The sequence below is a fragment of the Micromys minutus genome (genome assembly GCF_963924665.1).
Source record: "Micromys minutus genome assembly, chromosome: 6".
NCBI classification, from domain to species: Eukaryota; Metazoa; Chordata; class Mammalia; order Rodentia; family Muridae; genus Micromys; species Micromys minutus.
In genome coordinates, this window is record NC_137975.1 from 26,479,666 (window position 1) to 26,502,061 (window position 22,396).

At 43.2% G+C, this 22,396-nt stretch overlaps 1 protein-coding gene across 1 annotated transcript in view; it reads right to left on the reverse strand.

The window, feature by feature from the left end:
• Positions 1–19,011, reverse strand: part of IPO9 (importin 9) — a gene marked incomplete at its 5' end in the record, with an annotated part of 47,464 nt that extends 28,453 nt beyond the window's left edge. Inside the window, 4 exons of the mRNA XM_080917612.1 lie at positions 7,261–7,462; positions 8,017–8,103; positions 8,314–8,375; positions 18,849–19,011. Of these exons, the coding sequence (XP_080773738.1) occupies positions 7,261–7,462; positions 8,017–8,103; positions 8,314–8,375; positions 18,849–19,011 (514 nt within the window). The remainder of the gene's footprint in view (positions 1–7,260; positions 7,463–8,016; positions 8,104–8,313; positions 8,376–18,848) is intronic.
• Between the last annotated feature and the right edge of the window lie 3,385 nt (positions 19,012–22,396).

Consider the following 22,396-nt stretch of genomic DNA (forward strand, 5'->3'; position numbering starts at 1 on the left):
TCTGTAGACCAGGCTGGCCTCAAACTTAAGAGATCCACCTGTCTCTCTCTTAAGGGCTGAGATTAAAGGCATGCACCACACCACACTTGGCAGGAAAGGACTTTCAACCTCCCCTCCTTTCCTATGCCAGAGCCCCAAGAACACAGAGGCTTCAGAGATCAAAGGCTCCTCTATCACACAACACCATGCAGAACCTACTAGAGTCAGGAATTGAGAATGAACTTGCAGCTAAGTACAGCTGAGCTAACAATTTATTCCACAACCAGTCTTTTTATAAGTATATCTTATTTTTAAATTATAAAATGTGTGTGTCTGAGTGTAGATGTCCTCAGAGGCCAGAGGCATTGGATGCCCTGAAGCTTGAGTTAAATAAAGGCAACTATGAGCTGCTTAATGTGGGCACAAAGAATTTAACTCAGGTCATCTGCAAAAGCAGTATGCATACTTAACTGCTGAGTCATCTCTCCAGCTTTGTAAATATTCCTTTCATTTCCCCCCCTGCCCCTTTTTGAGACAGGTCTCACTATATAGACCAAGTTGGCCTCAAACTCCTAAGATCTGCCTGCCCCTGCCTCTCAAGCACAAGAATCCATCCATCCATCCATCCATCCATCCATCCATCCAGCCATCATCTATCCATCCACCCACCAACCCACTTATTTTTTATGTATGTTGGTGTTCTGCCCTAATGTATGTCTATGTGAGGGTGTCAGATCCCGTGGAACTGGAGTTACAGACAGTTGTGAGCTGCCATATGGGTGCTGGGAATTCAGCATGGATCCATTGGAAGAACAGCCAGTGTGTTCTTAACTGCTGAGCCCAAAAGTGGGTAGGTTTTTAGTTTTTTGCTTTGTTTCTATTTATTTATTCAATTTTATGTATGCCTGGCCTTCATATATGTCTGTGTACCACATGCATGCATGGTGCCTGTAGAAGTCAGAAGAGGACATAGATCCCCTAGAACTGAAGCTATAGATGATTTTAAGCTACTAGGTAGATGCTAGGAATTGAACCCGGTCCTCTTTAAGAACAAGTGCTTTGAACCACTAAGCCATCTCTTCAGGCCCGCAAAAGAATTTTTAATATCTGATCTGATATTCTATTATTTTTACTCTTTAAAAATATTTTTAGATGTTTTATTATTTTATGTACATGACTATTTTGCCTACATGTGTATATTTTGCCTAGATGTATATGCATCACATGAGTATCTGTTGCCGTCAGAGGACTGAAGAGGGAGGTCAGATTCCTTGGGGCTGGAATTATAGAGGATTATTAATTTACATGTGGGCACTGGGAACTCAGGTCATCTATGACAGCAACAAGTGCTTGTAACCACTGAGCCAACTCTCTAGCCAACAACTGTTCAGTGGTGACGTCAAGCAGCTGTCGTTGCTTTCGCAGCTGCTATGGAACTCAGGAATAAGACAGACCACACCAGGTCCCCAGAGCTGCTCCTGGTATAAGGAATTATTTTCTGAACTACACATTCAATATTGCCACATTCAAGTCCCACTTGAACACTTCAAACATATTATCTGAAAAATATAACTGACAAAAAAAATAAACCAAGCAAAGAAAAAATAAATTAGCTCCTCCAAAATTACTAAAACAAGAGCAATGATCTTTGTTGAATCAGATGAAGTCTCAGAGAACCCAGTGTAACAAGCACTTTTCAAGATACAAATAAACACCTGAATGAAATACGGAAGGCTATCATGATATGAAAGAATTAAAAAGAAACCAAAATTATTGAAGAAAAGCCAAGCGTGTCTGCACCTGAAGAGAAGATGGAGGAACTGGAATAGTCTAATAAGGACAAAGATAAAACATTAACAGGGCACAGGAGGGAATTCCAAGATAGACAAGATGCTCTGATGGGAAACGGGCACAGGAAAATCTCACTGTAAAGGCATAGAGAATACTTCCTTTTATTTTGTTGTTCGTTTTTCAAGACAGGGTTACTCCCTGGCTGTCCTGGAACTCCATCTGAAGACCAGGCTGGGCTCAATTCAACAGAGATCACGTGTCTCCGCCTCCAGAGCAGTGTGATTAAAGCGGGAGCCATCACTGCCTGGCTAAAAAATATTTTTGAAAGAATTATAACAGAAAAATTGCCAAAGTTAGGAGAAGAGATATCAACACAGATGCAGGAGATAACACAAAGACAAGACTAGAAAAGAACCTCCCTTTGTTAGAATTTAACCAAAACCCTTTCTCTAGTTTGCTTTCTGATGCTGTCATAAAACACTGATCAAAAACAACTGGGGCAACAAACTGCTTATTTTGGCTTTCGGGTGATAGTCAATTATCAAGGGAAGCCGAAGCAGGAAATGAAACTGGGACCACAGAGGAATGCTGCACACTGGCTAGCTTCCTTGGTCTGCTCAGCTACCTTTCTTATATAGCCCAGGTCCACTAGCCTAGGGATGGTACTACCCACAGTGGGCTGGGCCCTCCCACATCAATTAAGAAAATGCCTCAAAAACTTGCCCACAGGCCAATCTCCTGAAATAAATTCCCCAGTTGAGGGTCTCTCTTCCTGGGTGTGTTGACAACACAGAAGAAAAAAGCATGGTGAAAGAGGAAAGAGAGAAACACTGAGTCACACAACAGGCAGGCCGACTGCTGTAACTCCGGATCATTCAACTGAAACTTTAGAAGCCAGCAGGCTTGGAGCGACTCATTTCAGTTCTGAAGGAGAAGAACTGCAGTCCAGAGCACTGTGCCAGCAAAGCTCCTGGTCGTAACTGACAGGAAGATAAAAGCCCTCCATGATAAAAATAGACTAAAGGAATCCCTCACAGTGAAGAGAAAAACAAATCCACAAATGAGCCACAGAAAATAAACCATGCAAGAAAAATACTGGGCAAGGGAGGAAGAGAGAGGGAAAAGAACTGGCTTTGAAAGTTCAGATTTGTGTGCTCAATTTGGAGTTTCTGAGGACAGAAGAGGTTATAAGGAGTGAAGGAGCAGAACCCACCTGATATGAACAGAGAGAGTTCTGGAAGTTAAGGTCAGAGGCAGGGGAGAAGAGGGAGTGAAGGTAACCAAAATCTAAAGATACATGAAAACCCCAGATTTTAGGTCTTCTCAAAGGACGGAATTCATGCTTGTCCTGTCCTGTAAGAAAACCATGGTTTGGGAAATCCCAAGTCTTAGAAAAACAATACTTTTGTTTTATTAAGCAATTTATTCTCAAATTACATTCTAAATACTTATGCTTAAACCCATGGATTAGTATTGCCCCCAACCTCGGCTAAAGAAGCATCTTTTTGCAGGCCAGCAGACACTCGCTACTGGTCAAAGCGCTGAGAATAGGTCGAGTGTTTATTAAGGATTATCCCTAAAAGGGGCATCTGTATCATCAAGCCCCTGCCCCACCCAAGGTTCAGGGAAAAGCACAGAGGATGGGGCAGAAAATGAAGGAGCAGTAGGATGGAGAGGTGTGCTGTGTGTGCAATGCTGTCCCCTGAACATGACAGGTCACAGCACTTACGACCTCACAACACTGTGATTACCTGTACAGGACCAAGCCAACAACCCAGCATTGAGCAATGATTAGACTCGGATGGGTTACACAAAAAGGTGGGCAGCAGGGCTGGGGGCTGGGGGGGGGAATGAGGAGATGTTGGGGGCACTGGAAAGAGTGGGAACTTGGGGGGAGTTATGACTAAAATACATTTTTTCACATGTTTGAAACTCTCAACAGATACATACGAGTTACTCTGTTTAAAAAAAAGGGGGGAGCTGGAAAGATAGCTCAATGGTTAAGAGCACCAACTGCTCTTCTAGAGGTCCTGAGTTGAATTCCCAGCAACCACACAGTGGCTCACAACCATCTGTAATTCCAATGCCCTCTTCCGGTGTGTCTGAAGACAGTGACAGTGTACTCACATAAAATAAATAATACATCTTTTAAAAAAAGAGAGAGAAGCCAGGTGTTGACAGCATACACTTTTAATTCCAGCAGAGGAAAGGGAATCTCTGAGTTCAAGGCCAGAACAGAGGAGAGAGAAAAGTTCACTTCATGATTTTATGTAAACTGGCAGGTCTCATAAGATATCTGTGTGTGATTTTTCATAAACCTACTTGAACAGAGGGGAAAGATGATTCTGAAAAGATTAACACAAGTTGGCTTGTCTGGCCGTATTATTATTATTATTTAACATTTATTGTTTGATATCTACTTAAGATTATTTTTTGTTATTTTTAATTAAGCATATGTGTGTGCATGGGGTATATGTTGTCATTAACCATTTCTCTGAGATTAAAACATCCCATCCTGCAAGGAAGCTCCATAAGCAGGAAGGTAGGAAATACCTCTGAGACAGTCTCTGAAACTTACCAGATTCACTAGGCCCCTCCCTGCCCGAGTAAGCTATAAAAGTCAAGAATTCCCCTCACATCAGCATAGCCAAGCTGCAAAGAGTTTCAGACCAGATCGGCTATCTGAAAGAAGCAGAAACCAGCCAAGCTTCATTAAAGAGATTTAGACCAACTTAGAAACCTGGAAAGGACAGGCTCCAACCTGCTGAGCAGCCTGTGCAGGGTGCTCTAGGTTCCTAGCTTTGGGAGCTGTCATCTATGCTGGGGTGGGCTTTGGTAATGCAGCTGTCTTCGAGTCATTTCTGCTCCTGTAAGTAACCCCTCACCATATTCCCAATAGTAAAACTCATTGGTTCACCACATTGGACTTGGGTGGTCTCCATTCTTTGGTCTGTTGTGGGCTCCTAATTTGGTGTGTGTTGTATTCTCTCAGGAAAGGTTTTGTCACACACCATATGTATACGTGACTTAAGCCACGGAAGCGAGAATTGTCAGATGTCCTGCAGCTGGAGTTACATGTGAATGTGAGCCAACATTGGTCTTAGGAATTGAACCTGTGTCTCATATACAAGCAGTACGTGTTCATAATTGCTGAGTCATTTCTTCAGCCTCAGATCAGTATTTTTTAAAGACTTTAAAATTTTTATATGTATGAATGCTTGTTTGCATGTACATCTGTGCATCATGTGTGTGCCCAACATCCACAGAAGTCAGAAGAGGGAATCAGATCCCTTGGAACTGGAATTACAACTGTGAGCTGCTACTTTGTGGGTGGTGGGAACTGAACCCAGGTCCTCTGCAAGGCCAACAAGAGCTCCTAACCACTGAGGCTTCTCTCCAGGTCAGTGTTTATGGAAGGATTTTCTACTGACTTTACCGAGGGGGATGAATATATGACAGAACTTGCAAACGACCAGAACTCAGGTCAGACCTATGGATATATGAAAGTAAATTCTGGAAGGACTGATAAGTTAATCAGCCTTATAAGAGATATCTATCAAAACTCTTTGAACTCAAAGTTAAAATTTTCTCAGGAAAAAAAGTAGCAAAGAATATGCCATCTCTTAGTTGATTGTATTATGGTCAGGACTGCATAAAGATTTATTTACTTATTATATATAAGTACACTGTAGCTGTCTTTAGACACACCAGAAGAGGGCATCAGATCTCATTACAGATGGTAGTGAGCCACCTGATTTGGGTTCTAGGAACTGAGTTCAGGTCCTCTGGAAGAGCAGCCAGTGCTCCTAACCAAAGCTATTTCTCTAGTCTCAACTGGAAAAAAACTTTTTTTTTTTTGCTGTATTTTAACTAAATATTTATTTTATTTTATTTTTTTTGCTTTATTTTTAAGATGACAAATAAGTTTCAAGTTTATTTCCTTTTTTGTTTGCTATTTAAATACAAAGCTAAGCCACAAACAGGTACAACCAAGACATTTTATCTCACAGTTACACCCTCCTGTCGGATCCTCCTCCAAGTCTGACCACTGACTGGGCTAGCAAAGGGTGCGGGGAAGACTTTCTTAGGTAGCACCATCATAGGCTGGGAGATGGGGGTGTTGGGGACAAGGGTAGGCTCATATACCTGGCTCCTGAACCCCAGCCCCCCCCGGAAAAAACCTTTTTATTTTCATGTGTGTGAGGTCAGGAGGAGGGCACATGCATGTGAGTGAAGGAGCCTGTTGAGAGGTACTGGGTCTGAAGCTGGAGTTACAGACAGCAAACTGCAGAGTTAGAAGCAGCTAACAACATGCAAATGCTGGGAACCTAACTGAGTCTTCTGGAAGAGCAGCTAGCAATCTTAACCAGTCAGGTATTGTTTTAGCCTTGACTATTCTTTTGTTATATCTTTAAGACAGGGTTTTACTGTATAGCTCTGGTTGGCTCCAAACTCAGAGATCTCTGCCTTCTTTGTGCTGTAAAGGTGTGTACTACTACACTCAGTTGAACATTGACTGACTACTCTTAATTTTTCCCTGGTTGAACTAAGCAGCAAAGTACAAGTCTTCAAATAGGAAAGAATACCCAAGAATTATATTAAGCCTAATAACTAAAGTTTACACAGAGTCTACTACTACATGTCAGCTATTATGCTCAACACTTTACATAGATTAGCACAGGCCAACTACCAAAATCTCCTCTGTGGTGGTCTGAATGAGAATGGCACTCATAGACTCAGATATTTAGGTGCTTAGTTACCAGGGAACAGAACTGCTTGAGGAGGTGTGGCTTTGTTGGAGGGAGTATCACTGGGGGTGGGCTCTGAGGTTCCAAAGGCTTATTCCAGTTCCAGTGTCTGTCTCTCCGCTAGCAGAACAAGATATAAAGCTCTCAGCTACTGCTCTAGCACCATCCCTGTCTGCTCCCGGCCATGATGATCCTGGGCTCACCCTCTAAAACTGTAGCAAGCCTCAATTTTACCAGAGTTGTGTTGGTCATGAAGTCTCCTCATAGCAACAGAACAGAAAATAACAACAGAACAGAAAAAAAAAGAAAAGAAATTAAGATAGTATCTTAGAAACTAAGGCTCAAAGAGAAAAAGTGAAGTGCCAAGGTGCAGTCAGAATACAAACCAAAAATCTAAATATTTACTATGGCATTCCTGTATCTTTGTATGTGTGTGGTTTGAGGGCCTGAACTCAGGGACTTGTGCATGTTCTGCCTCTGAATCATACCCTTAGCCTACGGTATTGCTCTATAAAGATTTGGAATATTTAAGTAGTACTATGCTAACTAAATTCCTGGGAAAGAATCAATAGCACTTCTGGAGGCTACAGAGATAAAAACTAGAAGAGAAACATTTACAAAAACCTGAGAGAGGAGAAACACTTTATAGATCCTTGGTCTAGGCCACGTTATCACATAGCTTCTAACTGTTCCCCTGTCACTTAAGGTCTAAGTACTACAGCAAGGGAAAGGCTTCCAGTACCTGTCAACACACGCATGGCTCCATGGACCGCATTTAAGTCTCCGCTCACCAACATCTCCATAAGCAGGTTGAAGAGTTGGGGCCAAGCTTCAGGCCAATCCCAGTGGGCAATGGCGGACACAGCATAGGCCACACTGGAGCGCACTTTGCTTATTGATTCTCTCAACCCGTTGGGTAATAGCTCCCGGATAACAATTTTTGCCTGCAGAGGAGGAAAGGGCACTTGTCATTAATCAGAGGGTAAGCAGCAGGCCTTGCGACAATCTTCACTGCTCAGTTACAGCTGCCACAATTGAGAGTTTACCAGCTACAACAGTGCTCTCATTGAACACCACACATACAAAACACTCACACAGTTGTACAAGGTTCTAACACACAGTTCCAGACATCAAATCTCATTCTTTCTTGGTATTTGGAGTGGTTGCTTAGCAATTGTACTAAGAAGTATTTTTATTTAATTCTTAAGCCCGTCAAAGATAGTAATTTCAACTCTAATTTTGGAAACTTAAGTAACTGAGTGTTCACAGCTAAACATGTTAAATGTTCTCACGGCCTGCAGAAGGGCAGAACTGGATTTGAACAGTCCATCCTGATGCTCATTTGTAGCACAGCACTCAGAATGCCGCTACCAATCTACTTCCTTCCTAGGCTTGTTTTCTGGGGTCAGGAGGACAATATCGGACTAATACGAGGAAGATCTTACTGTCTTAAGGCTGTCTCTTGTATCCCTGTATGAGATTAACAGTTAGCCTTTACCCTTTCTGTAGTTTCCGGAGGTCTGAACTTCTCTGACTGAGCACACCAGTGAGTCTCCACATACTGTTTCAAGATGACTGACGCCAGCTGTGAAGACAACAACATTGTCATGTGCAACAAGAGATAGGACTTATTTTCACACAGAAAAACCAGTTATGGTTTGATACATTTCAATCATCTAAGTCTACAAAGATCATGTTTTATACATAATCCTTATTCCTTCTCCTTCCCCTGAGAAAGTTTCTAAGTCACTAAGTAAAGGGAAAGTACTCATCAGCTGGGTCACCCTGGACTCACCTGACGGATCGCCAGCGCACCCTGAGGATCCACAGTCAGCTCTGCCAGGTGAACACCAAATTCTGAAAAAGAAAATTTCCTGTGAGTCTAAGGATAGTCACAAAAGCCACAGCAAATCACTGAGCTCTAACCTTGAAGTGACAGAAAAGAGCTCAGGAAGAAACCTGGCCCACGGCTCCTACAGTGCAGCAATTCCACAAACTATAGCATTAAATTTGAGAAAATCTGGCTCAACAGGCTTACCCTAAAAAACAAAATAAGGGTTGCAGAGAAAAGTTTTCAATATGCAATATAAATTTTAGAAAAACAAAACAACAGGATTTTGCTACTCCTGAACAGAATCTTCCTGCTCCAGCTTTCCAAGTGCTGGGATCATAGGTATGAGTCAAACACCTACTTAGCAGTCTTGAACTGCTTATTGAAAACTGCTTATGTTGTAAACGCTCACTACCAAATTAAAATAGACCCATTTACATTTGTGAAGTAATCAGCATTTTATCAAGAATGTAAGGTCAGGGCTGGAGAGATGGCTCAGAGGTTAAGAGCACTGACTACTCTTCCAGAGGTCCTGAGTTTAATTCCCAGCAACCACATGGTGGCTCACAACCATCTGTAATGGGATCCCAACCATCCTTTATGCTCTCTTCAGGTGTGTCTGAAGACAGCTACAGTGCACTCATATACATAAAATAAATAAATCTTTTTAAGAAAGAATTTAAGATCATAATTTTATATCTCCCAATTTAGGACTGCAAGCCAATGTAGCTGCCATCAGACTCGAGCACTGAGATGGCTGTAAATGTAAACAACACCCACAATTCAAAGTTAGCATGAAAACCAAATATCTATAAATGTTTTTCTTTGCGATAAGAGCTTCACTACATAGCCCTGGCCAGCCTAAAACTCATTTAGAGCTCCTAGCCTTTCCTGAATGCCAAGATTAAAGGCATGTACAACCTTACCAGCTTTAAAATAAAACAAAAAAAATTGATTATTCATAGGAATATTTGACATATGCCAGGTTAAATAAGTACAGTACTTAATTCATTAGCTAATTTTAATTAATTAAATCATTTTTAGTAATTCATTCTCTAGACAAGGTCTCACCATGTAGCTCTGGCTGGCCTCTGCCTCCAGAGTGCTGGGACTAAAGGTGTGTGCCACCATGACCAGCCAGTATTGCTTAGATTTATCTCAATTATTATCTTAATTCATAATCAGAATGAATGTATCCCACCACATGTATACAAGGACCAGTGGGAGCCAGAAGAAGGCAGCAGATCATCAGCTCCCCAAAGTTAGAGTTACAGGCAATTGTGAGTCTCCCAACATGGGTGTCAGGAACCAAACTTGTGGTATCTCTAGAGATCTTAAGATGTGGTATCTCTAGCCTTAAGCATTAAAATGACCTTTTCCCATTTTTTTTTAAACCTCTTTAATATAGCTGGTAAGAAATTTAAAATTTTATGTCACTCAAACCACACTTCTACACACACACTATTGCCCCCACCCTTCTAAACAAAGCAAACAACCCAGCAAAGTCTCCAGATTTAGTCAAGTTTAAGTTCAATCTTGAAGCCACCACACCGGTAAGTTATTCATCCTTTAAACCCTGGTTTCCAAATCCACAAAGAAAGACTGGTGGTGTCAATATAACAATCCTATGGGAATTTATTTAATGCACACATATGGTTGCCCAAACCTCTCACACTGTAAAACCTGTACAATTTTGTTACTTATTTTTATTGCCCATCATTCTGTAGGGCTAAAGGGAGCTTAACTATGTTTCTTCTAGTAGGTATAGGACTTTGATTTCTTACATTTAGGCTCCTAAATCACTGGGATTATTTTTCTATATGGTCCCAGTCCCATTTAAAAAGTCCATCTAGTCAGGCGTGGTAGCTCACACCTTTAATCTCAGCATGCAGGCAGAGGCAAGTAGGTTTCTGAGTTCAAGGCAAGCGTGGTCTATAGAGGGAGTTCCAAGACAGCCAGGCTACACAGAGAGACTATCTTTATTTCCTCTGCTTTTCATACACTGCTTTTAGTGAGACAGGGTCTTGTTTTTTTTTTTTTTTTTAAAGATTTGTTTATTTATTTTATGTATACGAACACAATGTAGCTGTCTTCAGATAGCATCAGATCCCATTACAGATGGCTGTGAGCCACCATGTGGTTGCTGGGAATTGAACTCAGGACCTCTGGAAGAACAGTCGGTGCTCTTAACCTCTGAGCCATCTCTCCAGCCCAAGACAGGGTCTTAATGTAGGCAAGGCTGGCCTTGAATTGGCAACAATTCCCCTGTCTTGGCCTCTAAAGGGCTGAAATCACCCACTACCAAGCCCAGACCATGTTTTTCTTTTGGACAGTAACAGTAGTTCACAGTGGCCTTGAACTCAAGATTCTCTTGCCTCGGGCTTCTTACCAGCTCTAGTGTGTGGAGCAGCTGGCCAGCAGTGCTGCATTTTGACTCGGACCTATCACATAACACCAGATGCAATCTTCTACTCACAGATTCATGCCGGTAGTATACAAAAAACTGCACCAGATTTTGAAGTCTATCAGATTTGCAGAGCAGGGTGATCCTGTTTTACACGGTTTCCATACGTACTTGTGTAGGATTTTTAGACTTTCTGTCCTATAACTGCTTTTCTAGTTATGTGTCTGTGCTACAGTGTTAATTATAAAAACTTTATGCAATGTTTAATGTCTGCAGAGCTTATCCCTTCTGGGAGTTTTTCTTTTCAATGTTATTAGTTGCTCTTCATTCCCTGTTTTTCTATTCAGCCCTTAGAACCAACCTGTCTAGTTTATCTATGATTTCTGATCCCTTGAGCTGATTACAGTACCTTTCCAGTTTGTTCACATGTAATGCAGACTGGAGAGATGGCTCAGCAGCTAAGAGCACTTACGGCTCTCCCAGAGGACACAGCATTGATTCCCAGCACCCACATGGCAGCTCACAACCTGCTTTAACTTAGTCTTAGGGATCCAGGGCCCTTTCCTGGCTTCTGAGGGCACTGCATGTGCATAGCCATCCATGCAGGCAAAAAAAAAAAAAAAAAAAATCCCTCAACACACACACACACACAGAGAGAGAGAAACCCATAGCATGACTCACATTATCCTGTAACAGTCTTATAGTTCCTGTTTGTTTTATTCCAAATTACATTTTTTGTTTGTTTTTTTTTTTTTTTAATTAAAGATTTTCAAGACAGGATTTCTACGTAACAGCCCTGGCTGTCCTGTTTTATAGACCAGGCTGGCCTCAAACTCACAGAGATCCACCTGCCTCTGCCTCCTATGTGCTGGGACTAAAGGTGTGCACCACCACCTCAATGCCTTTATTTTAAATGGCATTTTAAATTAATTTATTTCTTGCAACAGGAGGGATGGAAGCTGGGGCTTCTTGCTCGGCAAGAATTCTGTTGGCAAGTTAGCCCCAGCCTCTCTGAGCTGCAGTTTTTGGTCCTTTCCTATGGCTCCCATCTTGTCACTCATGAAGAATGAAACTGTCTATAAAGCCATTGATAAAATGGGCTTTCCTTTTAATACATGTATTGAATGCTTAAATCACAAACACTTAAAAACCTTCAGGATCATCTCTATGGATACTAAAATTCACCCTGATCCCTGTGATTATTTTGGTTAGTTCAGATTCTGGGTAAATATAAAAAGCCCTCTTCTTGCAATAGAAGAAACAGGTGTGTAAACCCACCATGTATGAGACAGCTTTTAATGGACTCTATCAAACACACATGGGCCATTTACTATCTAAGAAGACCCTTGTCTTATATTTGAGACAGGGGTCTCATAATTTCTTACTCTGTAGATCAGGCTGGCTTCCAACTCAAGAGATCCACCTGCCTTCGTCTCCTATAGTGCTGGGATTGAAGGTGTGCACCACTATGCACAGATGTATTAAGACTTCTTAAATGCTAATGTTTAGTTTAATTTAAAGAGAACCATTTCGCCAGAACAAGGTAAGATCTATTTTTTAAAAGAACAGGTAGCCCAATAAGATAGTTCAGCCAGCTAAGACACTAGCATTAAATCTGATGCCTGAATGTGATCCCTGGAACCCACATGGTTAGGAGAGAACCAACAAGTTCTCTTCTGATCTCCATAAACATGCCATTGCACAGCCCCATCTCCATAAATAAATAAGTACATAATAAAGACAAGAAATACTTCTAGTTAAGGCACCCACACTTACAATTCAGATACTTAGTGTGATAACAGACATCACCCTCACACCTTGAACCTAAACGATCTTGGTCTCCCTGGACACGGTTAGTCTGCTCTAGTGTGCCTTGTGCAACTGCCTTCAAAGTGACCTACAAACATATTCATAGCTACTTGGAACACACAGAACTTTCTTTTAAGGCGATATTTAAATAACCTGTGGGTTTAAAAAGTTCCTGGCAAGAGCTTAATTTTTGGATCATTCCCATAGGGACAAACTAGAATGAAGCAAAAATAAGCAAAATATTCCATCATACAGCATGAAAACGATACTGAGGAATAAGACTTTTTGAGGTTTTGAAATTTGAGTTTAAACTCTAATGCTTGAATAAATTTGAATGGTCATCTTTGCAGTGAGAACACTAATGTTCATGGTTCCAGGGTGATGATGAGGCTTAAGGAAGGGAAAGGAGTCACATACATGTCTCTCATCACCAGTCCACGCAGGCCAAGCAGAAGACCCAAAAAGTACTACACACAGGTCCGGGACAGCTGAGGTCCTGAGTCATTGACTGGAGATTGTCAAGACTACTTTCCAGAATGAAGCTTCCATGGAGAAAGCAGCACTCTAGTGAGGATCACACAGCTGGGAGCTTCTCTGCCACTGTCCTAAGGTAACCCAGCAAAGACACAGCTCATGCTCCACTCAGCAGCTGGACAGTAGAGGGAGTAGAGAACAGAGATTTGCCTAAGGTTAAGATCTACACGGAGGACTTAAGAACAAGTCAGCCAAAGAGTCTCCACCTACATGGATTTGAAGATGGATTTTTTATAGAAGCTTATTTCCTTCACCTAAGAGAGAAGGTTGAAAGTTCAACTAACTAACACGAATGCCCGTTTAAGGGTCTCCTGGAAAAGACGACTTGCAGACTAACTTGGCTAATTCAGTCAAGATTCAAGCAGAACAGATAGCACATCCTCTTCTCCAAGTTTCCAGAGTTTCTAAACTCTTAAGATTCACATTTTAAGGGAAAAAAAAAACTAGTTTGCAGGAGGCGACAGTGAGCTGTAAGAAAGGAATGTCTGCCTAAATCACCTAGCTCCAAGGACAGACTAAAAACTAACAAACAGAAGTTGATGAAGGACTGTATGCAGTGACAGTGGTGGTATTGACAAAGAAGTCTGCTAGGCCAAGGCAGAGAATGAAAGACATTGTGAAGTTCAGAGAGTGATCACAGAACAAAAACAACCAGCTGTTCACTGCTTGTCGGAAACACATCAGCACAGGTGCTTCTTCACAGGCCTGACTTCTGTCAGGGCCGAGAACCCCATCTAAGGTAGCATGGAACCTCGTTTGAAGACTTGTACTGACAGAATCTGTACCGTAACTTTTCAAACAAACAAACACATCTAAGTATATCTGTTAAAAAATATAACCAACATTTTAATGAAAGCAGAGAAAACACATGAGACACATACACTGGACTTCGTTTTTGCTTGGAAGAGACTAATTCAGATTAAACTAAGATTCAGTCTAAGACATTGAACCAGAGAACACTGCTATGAGAGCTATAGGAATTCCTAAAGCATGTTGTCAGGAAACATTTCCCTTAGCTCCTCTTTCCAAGGTGAAACAGGTACAGCCTTCTTTGGTTAAGTGAGATTTTTTTTTCACCTGACTTTCCCAGGTGGCTCCACTTCAAACACACATCCTCTGAGCTTTCTAAGGAACCCTTTGCCTTCTCTGACTTTCTAGTGTCATTTCCAATATTAGACTCATTTTCTAGTCTTTTGGGTGTTCTCTTTTCTGGTGATCTTGGCCCTACTTTCTCTTACCCTATTTGGCAACAAATATCTGTGTAAACTTTGGCTTAGAAGGAAAAATGTAAAAGAGGGCAGGGAGGATAAAGGATAAGAAATGTGCATACTGTTCTTAAGGGTCTATGAGAGAGACTTAAGATTTGCCAGTGCCTAGATAGCCAACCTCAGGGAGAACTGGGGACAGAGAACATCTGTAGGAAAGAGTTTTAAGCAGCACCCTGGCGAAGCCCCTATCTCTCATGGGGATCGGTAACCACCACAAAACCATAGCTTAAAGGGAAAATAAAACTCTACCACTGGCCTTTTTCCGAGCGTGGCCGCCTTCCGCTCGGTTCAGTGCCCGCCACATGCCCAGGAGTGCGTCTGGATCCTTGCGGGGTGCCCTTCGCAGGTGGACAGTGCTTATGCTATACTGTAAGAAAGCCAGAAAAGTGCCCATGAGAACCAGAAAGCATTTCCAGCCAGTAGGATCATCTCTCTAGGCATCTAAGATGGGAAAACCATCATACATAACTGAGAAGCATCTGAATGCCAGGGAATTATCCGGCCTCTGGTCAATGCAATGGTGGGAGATGGACAGAAGTCATGTGTCCCCTGGGGAGCAAGGTAGAAACAACTGAGCTAGGACTGTAGCTCAGTGACAGAGTGCGTGCCTGGCACAAATGTGAGGGCTCAACCCTATTCACAGAAGAAAAAAAGAAAGAAAAAGAAAAAAAGACAAAAACATTTAGTTAAGGGCAAACAGTGTGTGCATGTGGGGGTACATATGTATTTACTTCTAACAGATAAAAAATAAGTAGCAAGAGGGGAAAAAAAAAGACTAGGTCTAAACCTAATTATATTTACAAAAATCTCAGCCATGCTAGCTAGAGAACATAGGACTATACATGGAAGTTATTCACTCCAACACTTAGGATGATCTTAAAGAAAAGGAGGAAAGAATTCTGTTCTGAGATATAAGAAGTAAAGCATCAATATGCCAGAAACAAGGAGGTGACATTCTGAAAGCAGTCTTACCATAAGTTTAATTTAAGAGGAAGAAGAGGAAAAGGAGGAGTAGGAAGAGAGGAAGAAGGAGGAAGAAGAGGAAGAGGAGGAAAAGGAGGAGTAAGAAGAGAAGAAGGAGGAAAAAGGAGGAGGAGGAAGAGGAAGAGAAAGAGGAGGAGAAAGAAGAGGAGGAAGAGAAAGAGGAGGGAGAGGAAAAAGAGAAGGAGAAAAAGGAGGAGTAGTAAGAAGATGAAGAAGTAGTGGTAGTTGTTATTGACAGAACATAAGTTTCAGAGTCAAGAGCCCTTTGGTAATCGACAATGTCTCTTGTCTAATGTCCATGTTAGTGAGTGCTTGATATGTCCCTGTCTACTAATGAAACAATTACTAGTAAATAAAAAACCTTTTATTTTTACCCTATGTGGATAGAACTAAATTTTCACAAAGTCTAATAATTGAAGGCAAACTCTCAATCCTCTTAGAAAAAGGGAACAATTATCTGCTGAATACCACATGGCACAGGAACTCTAGACTTTCCAGTACTGTCCCCCTCCGCTCAGGGCTTCAGCTACACCTGGTGAGGTCGTAAATGGCATAGTCTCCGTGGTAAACTGGTGGCATTTCCTCCTCTATGATGGACAACAAGGCTTTTTAGGTAGCAGAACACTTGCCTAGCATATGAAAGGCCCTAAATCCCACCCTCCACACTAAAGGGAAAATTCTATTTCTGATATAATTGGGCCAGAACTTGGTCCTTTCTTGCCCTTCCCTCTAAGAGGCAACAACTGATGTGCCTTTCCCCCCACATGTTAGAGACCCTGGCAAGTTCAGGAGCAGAGCTTATCAGCGGACAGCCAAGAAAGGCACACACCAAATATCAATGAAAAACAACCAGTCACACAACTGGCAGTGTGGCACACGCCTTTAGCCCCAGCATTCAGGAAGCAGAGGCAGGCGGATCTCTGAATTTAAGGCCAGCCTGGTCTATAGAGTGAGTCCAAAGCTAAATCTGTCTCTAGGAAAACAAAAACAAACAAAACAAACAAACGAACCCTAAAATCTTATAATCCGTGTTGGTCCACTGTCCTATGTCTGTGTCTATGTGTGAGGCAACAGCAATGGCTCACAGTGAGCGGGTAGAGGGACTAGATCTGGTAAGTCACCTGACCCTGTGCTCTACTGACACAGGAAAGAAAATTACCAAAACACAAAAACAAAGACACCAATTCATTAAATTCAGGTTTTAAGGAAGATATTTTAAATGACCAGAAAGCAAGGCTCATCCTTCTGGGATAAAACTAGAACCGAAAAGCAATTCTAAGGGCGCAAATCATTTATTCCCTCATTTGTTAAAAAAAAAGCTCCTTATTTTGGCCCATGGAGCCTTTTCATTCCTGGAACAACTTCCTGACACTCTAAAACTAAGTCCCTTGTGAACTCCTAGGAGACCAGGTGCATGGAAAGAGGAGCCACAGCTAAAGAAGCTGTTAGCTTACCTTTAGAAAGTATCTCAGAGAGTTAGCCAGTATGTAAAACTGGAGATGCTCAGGACCCAATTGGAGAGATTACTGTTAAAGAAAGACCACTCCTGGAAAACATTCTTAAGGAATGAACTACTATCCTCTAACTAAAAACAGGCACAGAAGGGAACAAGACTATTTTTAAAGCCACTGAAGAGTCCAATATACTATATTCAACTCTAGGCTTGATCCAACTCGGTAACCACAGTCTATAATTGAGCCAACGCCTCCCTACTAGGCCACCATTCCTGTTACTCTTTCAGAGCTTACGCCTGTCTCTCAGCATGCCACTCAACACATTATCAGTAGGTTACTGGGACAGGAGGGAGGATTGAAGTGGCCTTTATCAATTTATTCACCAATGGACTAGATCAAAATTCTGTACTTTTGATTTCAAGACTCCAAAGGATGACAAGGGTAGGCAACAAAAACCTCAAAACGATCTCAAGAAGTTTATGTCTGATTTTGCCCTAGATGAGGCCATCGAATCTGGCCAGAGCTGGAAAAAGAAATCAGAGCAAGACTGGAGCTATTATACAATTTAAACATAAGTCCACCTTCCACAGCAAGGTGTCAGCCATACATCTGGGGGCTAGCTCAAACACTGGGTATCATTCATTCATGGAAGGTTTAACTAATTAAGGATCGGTTTGCATCAGACCAGAAACTAAATGCCAGTAACAAGTTAAATTTAGTAAGGTTTCTGTCTATCAACTTTCTTTCTTTATACTGAGGGAGGCAGAGGCATATAAAGTCAAGGAATCTGACCTAGAAACCTCAGGTCAAGTTATGTGCTGCTTTCCAATAGCTTCCTCCCATTCATGGCTCCTTCTCTTAAGAGTCTGGTATGTTATAAAACCCCATCTGGCCTTTCAAAAGTCTTTAACCTATTAGATCCCGAATCCCGATAAAAGGGATAGTCCCAACAGAAGGGAACTTTCCTTCAATAGTTGGTCATTTAAGAGAATATAATAACTAAATTCAAGGGAGGTCCCCTGCCACATTCATTTCTCTCAATAAAAATAAGTCCCGTAAGAGCATTAATTCAAGGCTTTGAGGGTGGTTGGTCAAATATGGAAACAATCTCCCATATTTCTGAAGAAGCCTAAGTTTAAGGAACAGTGAAAATATTCCCTTGAGCTTGGGGATTCTGAGGATCTAGAATTTTGAATCAGATAGGTTTCTTACATAAAGACCGAGAAGATTGTACCTTTTTTTCTGTTCTTTGTAAAATAGGCCTGCTAAAAGCCCACTTAACAAAAAATTAAAAAGAAAACGTCAAGCTAAGTTTCTTCTCTAACACCTTAAAGAACATAATAGGAGGATGAGAACAAAGAATCTAAAACAAAGGAAGATCCGTTCCAGTACACAGAAATGCACAGTATTTAATAACTTCCACTAAGTCTTTAAAAGAAAAAACAAAAACGGGAAGCATGGCCGGGAAGGTGAAGCGTCGTATGCATCGAATTGAGTTGACTTCTAGGAGTACATGAGAGGTGTCTGAACAACCAGCCAGATTAAAACTCTGATACAGAAACTTGTTTGATGGTGGCCTTCTTCTCAAGGGCCTTCCTTCCCTCTCACACTTCTCTAGCTCCCTTCCCAGATCCCACTACAACCGAGCTGGTGAAGAAAACGGCACCAAAAAAAAAAAAAAAAAAAAAAAAAAAAAAAAAAAAAAAATGTTGCCTTGGGCTCAAATATCACCCAGATTGCGCGCACGAACAGGACCACGTCGAACTCCATTTCTGTCCTCTGCAGAAGCCAGCCACTATCTATCAATTCTAGTCCTCACCCTCCCCATCCCCGCTACGGCTCCACCTCCCCCGACCCTCCTTTCAGACGCGCCACCCTTCTTCTAGGACTTTCACGGCCGCCAGCGGCGCCCCCACCTCCACGTTTCCTAATCCACTGCTGGCGCCCACCTCTCCCCTGGCTCAGGATCCCCAAATCCCTGCGGCCAGAGGACTGTGCGGCCGGCCCTGGTCTGAGCCATCCTCGTGATGGTCCCGCCTCACTCACCCTCTGTCACCTCCAGCACCTTAATCTGCTCCTCTGCAGCCGCCCGCACCTCCTGCACCGGGGACAGGATCCCGGTGAGGGTATCCACCAACGCCTCTTTCAGTCCTTGTGCCACTGGACCCGGCAGCCCAGAAGCCGCACCAGCTGCTGCCGCTGCCGCCATCTTTCCTCCCCTCAGCCCGCCAGCCCCGCGGCTGGGACCCGCCACCGAATGACGGCTCCCGCGGACGGCCAATCCGCGAAGCCGCGCCTGCGCATCTAAGTACGCGGGAGCGGACGGGGGGCGGGGATAGAGCTCAGCCTCCGGAGACAGCGCCTTCTGCTGCCGGAACCGAACCGCGCTTTGCTGGCCAGGAACGCTTTGGACGTATATGTACACAGAATTCCCGTAACGGTTTGTACTCCTGAAGTCGCAGGCGCTTTTAGGAAACGCGCGTAACCTTTATTCCAACTGGGCAGCTCCACAAAACTGACCCTGAAGGCAAGGAAGCTGAGTAAGCTACCCCTGAGGGCGTGGGCAAAAAAGCCCTGCCCCTTTTCTTCTGTGGATTGTAGTGAGCTCAGAAGAGATGCTCTCCCCACCCCCTCTCCCGGCCCCTGTCACCCCTCTCCACCAGCATGATCCTAGGCTAAGATTTAAGAAGTGTTAGGACAAAGGTCGGGCTTTATTTAAGGAAGGGGGTCAGAATATCATCTTTAAACTAACAACCCTCCTCTCAACTAAAAACTGCAGTGATTCAATTGGATCCATTTACGGGTTAGCTTTAGAGATCCCAAGATGCTGGGGGAGAGGGCATGCAGAAAAACTGAAGTGAAATTGGCAGTGGTCACTTTAGAAAAATCTAGTTTTCTAGCTTTTTAGCTTAGATGAGCCCAGTGTCAAAAAGTGGCTGTCCAGGGGAGAGTACCTATATGTGAAGTAGCATTTCTCTAGAATGATTTTATTTATTTATTACTTTATTGATATGAGTACACGGTAGCTGTCTTTGGACAAACCAGAAGAGGGCATTGGGTCCACCTATTTGTCGTATCATGTTTGAGACAAGGTCACATGTGGCCCACATTGGCCACAAACTTGCTCTGTAGCTGAGACTGGCTTTGAACTCCTGAGTTTTTTTTTTTTAAGATTTAATTATTATATATGAGTACACTGTAGCTATCTTCAGACACACCAGAAGAGGGCATCACATCTCATTACAGATGGTTGTGAACCACCATGTGGTTCCTGGGATTGAACTCACGACCTCTGTAAGAGCAGTCAGTGCTCTTAACCACTGAGCCATCTCTCCTGAACTCCTTGATCTTGATCTTTCTGTTTTCACCTTCCCCACTGTTGAGATTACAGGTATATGTGCACCACACATAGCCCTAGACTAATTCTTTATGTGACTACTAAGAGCGAATCCTGCAAATATATAACATTACTTAATTTTTAAAAAGTGTAGGGGGGAGGCCAGAAGAAAGACACCCAAGCACCCACGGTGAGTGTCTCTATGACGGAGAGATGGGAAAGAGGGAGAGTGTGGTGGAGATGGAGGAGAAAACCAAGCTGAGTTCATACACTGTAGAGGAAGGTGGATCCTGGGGGCTTGAAGGTGGTGAGGAATAGGGCGTATGAGGAGACCATGCTGAGGTCCTGGTCCGGGCAGCCCACAAGGGCCATGTCTGGGTTCCTAGTCCTGCTGCAACTGCTGTCTGTGGACCTGAATTACCATCAAAGGCAAAGTGGATGTCAGTGATCTGGGCTGCCACCAGAGACTGTGTGGATATCTGAGGGGCCTGCTGTCATGGGGAGGGGAGACATGCTAATTCGAATGGCTGCACTGTCACTTGATGCCATGGGTACATCTGGACCCACGCTGCTGCTGGGGTCCACATGTCTGGGTCTGTGTTGATGTCCCAGGCCTTTGTTACCATCCCTGGTCTGGACTGCTACCTGAGGCACTGTGCTGAACTGGCCATGTCCCTTGCCTGGGCAGCAGACTGGAGCTGCTAGGGTAAGCTAGCCCTGAGGTGTGAGCACAGAAGGCCCTGCCCCTTGTCTGCTGTGGATTGTAGTGGGCAAGGGAGAAATGCCCTTCCCGCACTCCTCTCCACCTGCAGCAGGTGGGAGAGCTGACCCCGCCCCTCACCATCTGGAGCTCTTAGAAAAGGGCTCTGCACCTGGCCTGGTCAGCACAGTGGGGCTAGCCATGGCGGCGAAGGCACAGGTGAGTCATCTGTGAGGATAAGAGAAGAGAGCTGAGGCCACCTCTTGTTGGCTGTGGCATGGGGGAGCTACCGGAAGCACTACTGGAGCACTTAACCTGGTGGTACAGGAGAGCTGGTCAACTCAGCTATTTCCCAGGCCCAGATCTAGGGCTTTTAGTTGGCTAACCCTAACATCTACCCCATCTATGATCTGCTGGAGGCGTGAAAGTCCTGTCCTGCAGATCCAAAGCTGCAGGATCTCCGTGGCACAGGGCAACAATAGGATATCCGAGAGGAGTCCAAGGGAGGATCCAGAATTGATAGTGTAGCAGAAGCCAGAGACCTCAAACCAGAGCCAATGACTCACTGCAATGAACATTTGCAAGTAAAGATGTGTGGACAGAAGGGTGTACTGTGTGACACACCACAGTTTCCACGACTAGTTGTTTGGGTTTTCTTGTTTTTCTTTTTTATTCTATCTTATTGGGGGTGCAGTTTGCAAGGGTGGAGGGCATATATGAAGGGGTGGGGAGATGAGTGGGATTGGGGTGCATAATGTGAAATCCACAAATCAATAAAAAAGTTGTTTAAAAAGTGTGTGTGTGCTGTGCATATGCCTTGGGATACCTGTAGAGGTCAGAGACAACTTAGTGTGGAGTTTATCTTCGACCCCCTTTATGGAAGAGTGAACTCAGGTTGTCAGGTGTGGTGTGTACTTTACCGCCCCCTGAGCAATTTAGTTAGGGCAGCATTCCTCCCAGCACCGCTCCAGGGACACTCTTAACTGGAGGGCTAAGGGAATGCTTTAATATGGCTAATAAGGGTGGCTGCAGGAAATGACCACAGCAGAGACTCTACCCAGTACAGCAAAAGAGACTAGAGCAAGGGGTTAAAATGCGGGCCACATTCAGCAAGTATTTCTGGGTAAGCCGCTAAGATTTAGTGCCTTAGATGTGAATGCTTCCTAGGAACATTTTCTCTTACAAATGATGAAGGCAACTAGTTAGCAATCCCCAACCCAGCCCAAGACTGTGGTTGCTAAACTGGTAACTGCAGTTTAAGTTGCCTAATTTGAAAATTCTTTGAAAAGAACTTTCTTGAGGAGCGCTCTCAACCCACCTGTCACCCCATGTCAGAGGAGGTGGCCTGTGTTACCACGGTGCTTACAGTAGAGAGTGCCTCTTGATTCTGTCACTCCACAGTGGAGACCAGTAAGGCTTATTTTCTGTCTTACCGTGGCCAGGAGAAACTGAACTCCATTAGAATAAGCTGCTCATTTAGGTAAGTTTACCTTTGCTCCCAAAAGAAAACATGTTTCTCAACCTTTCTAATGCTGTGACCCTTTAATAGTTACCTTG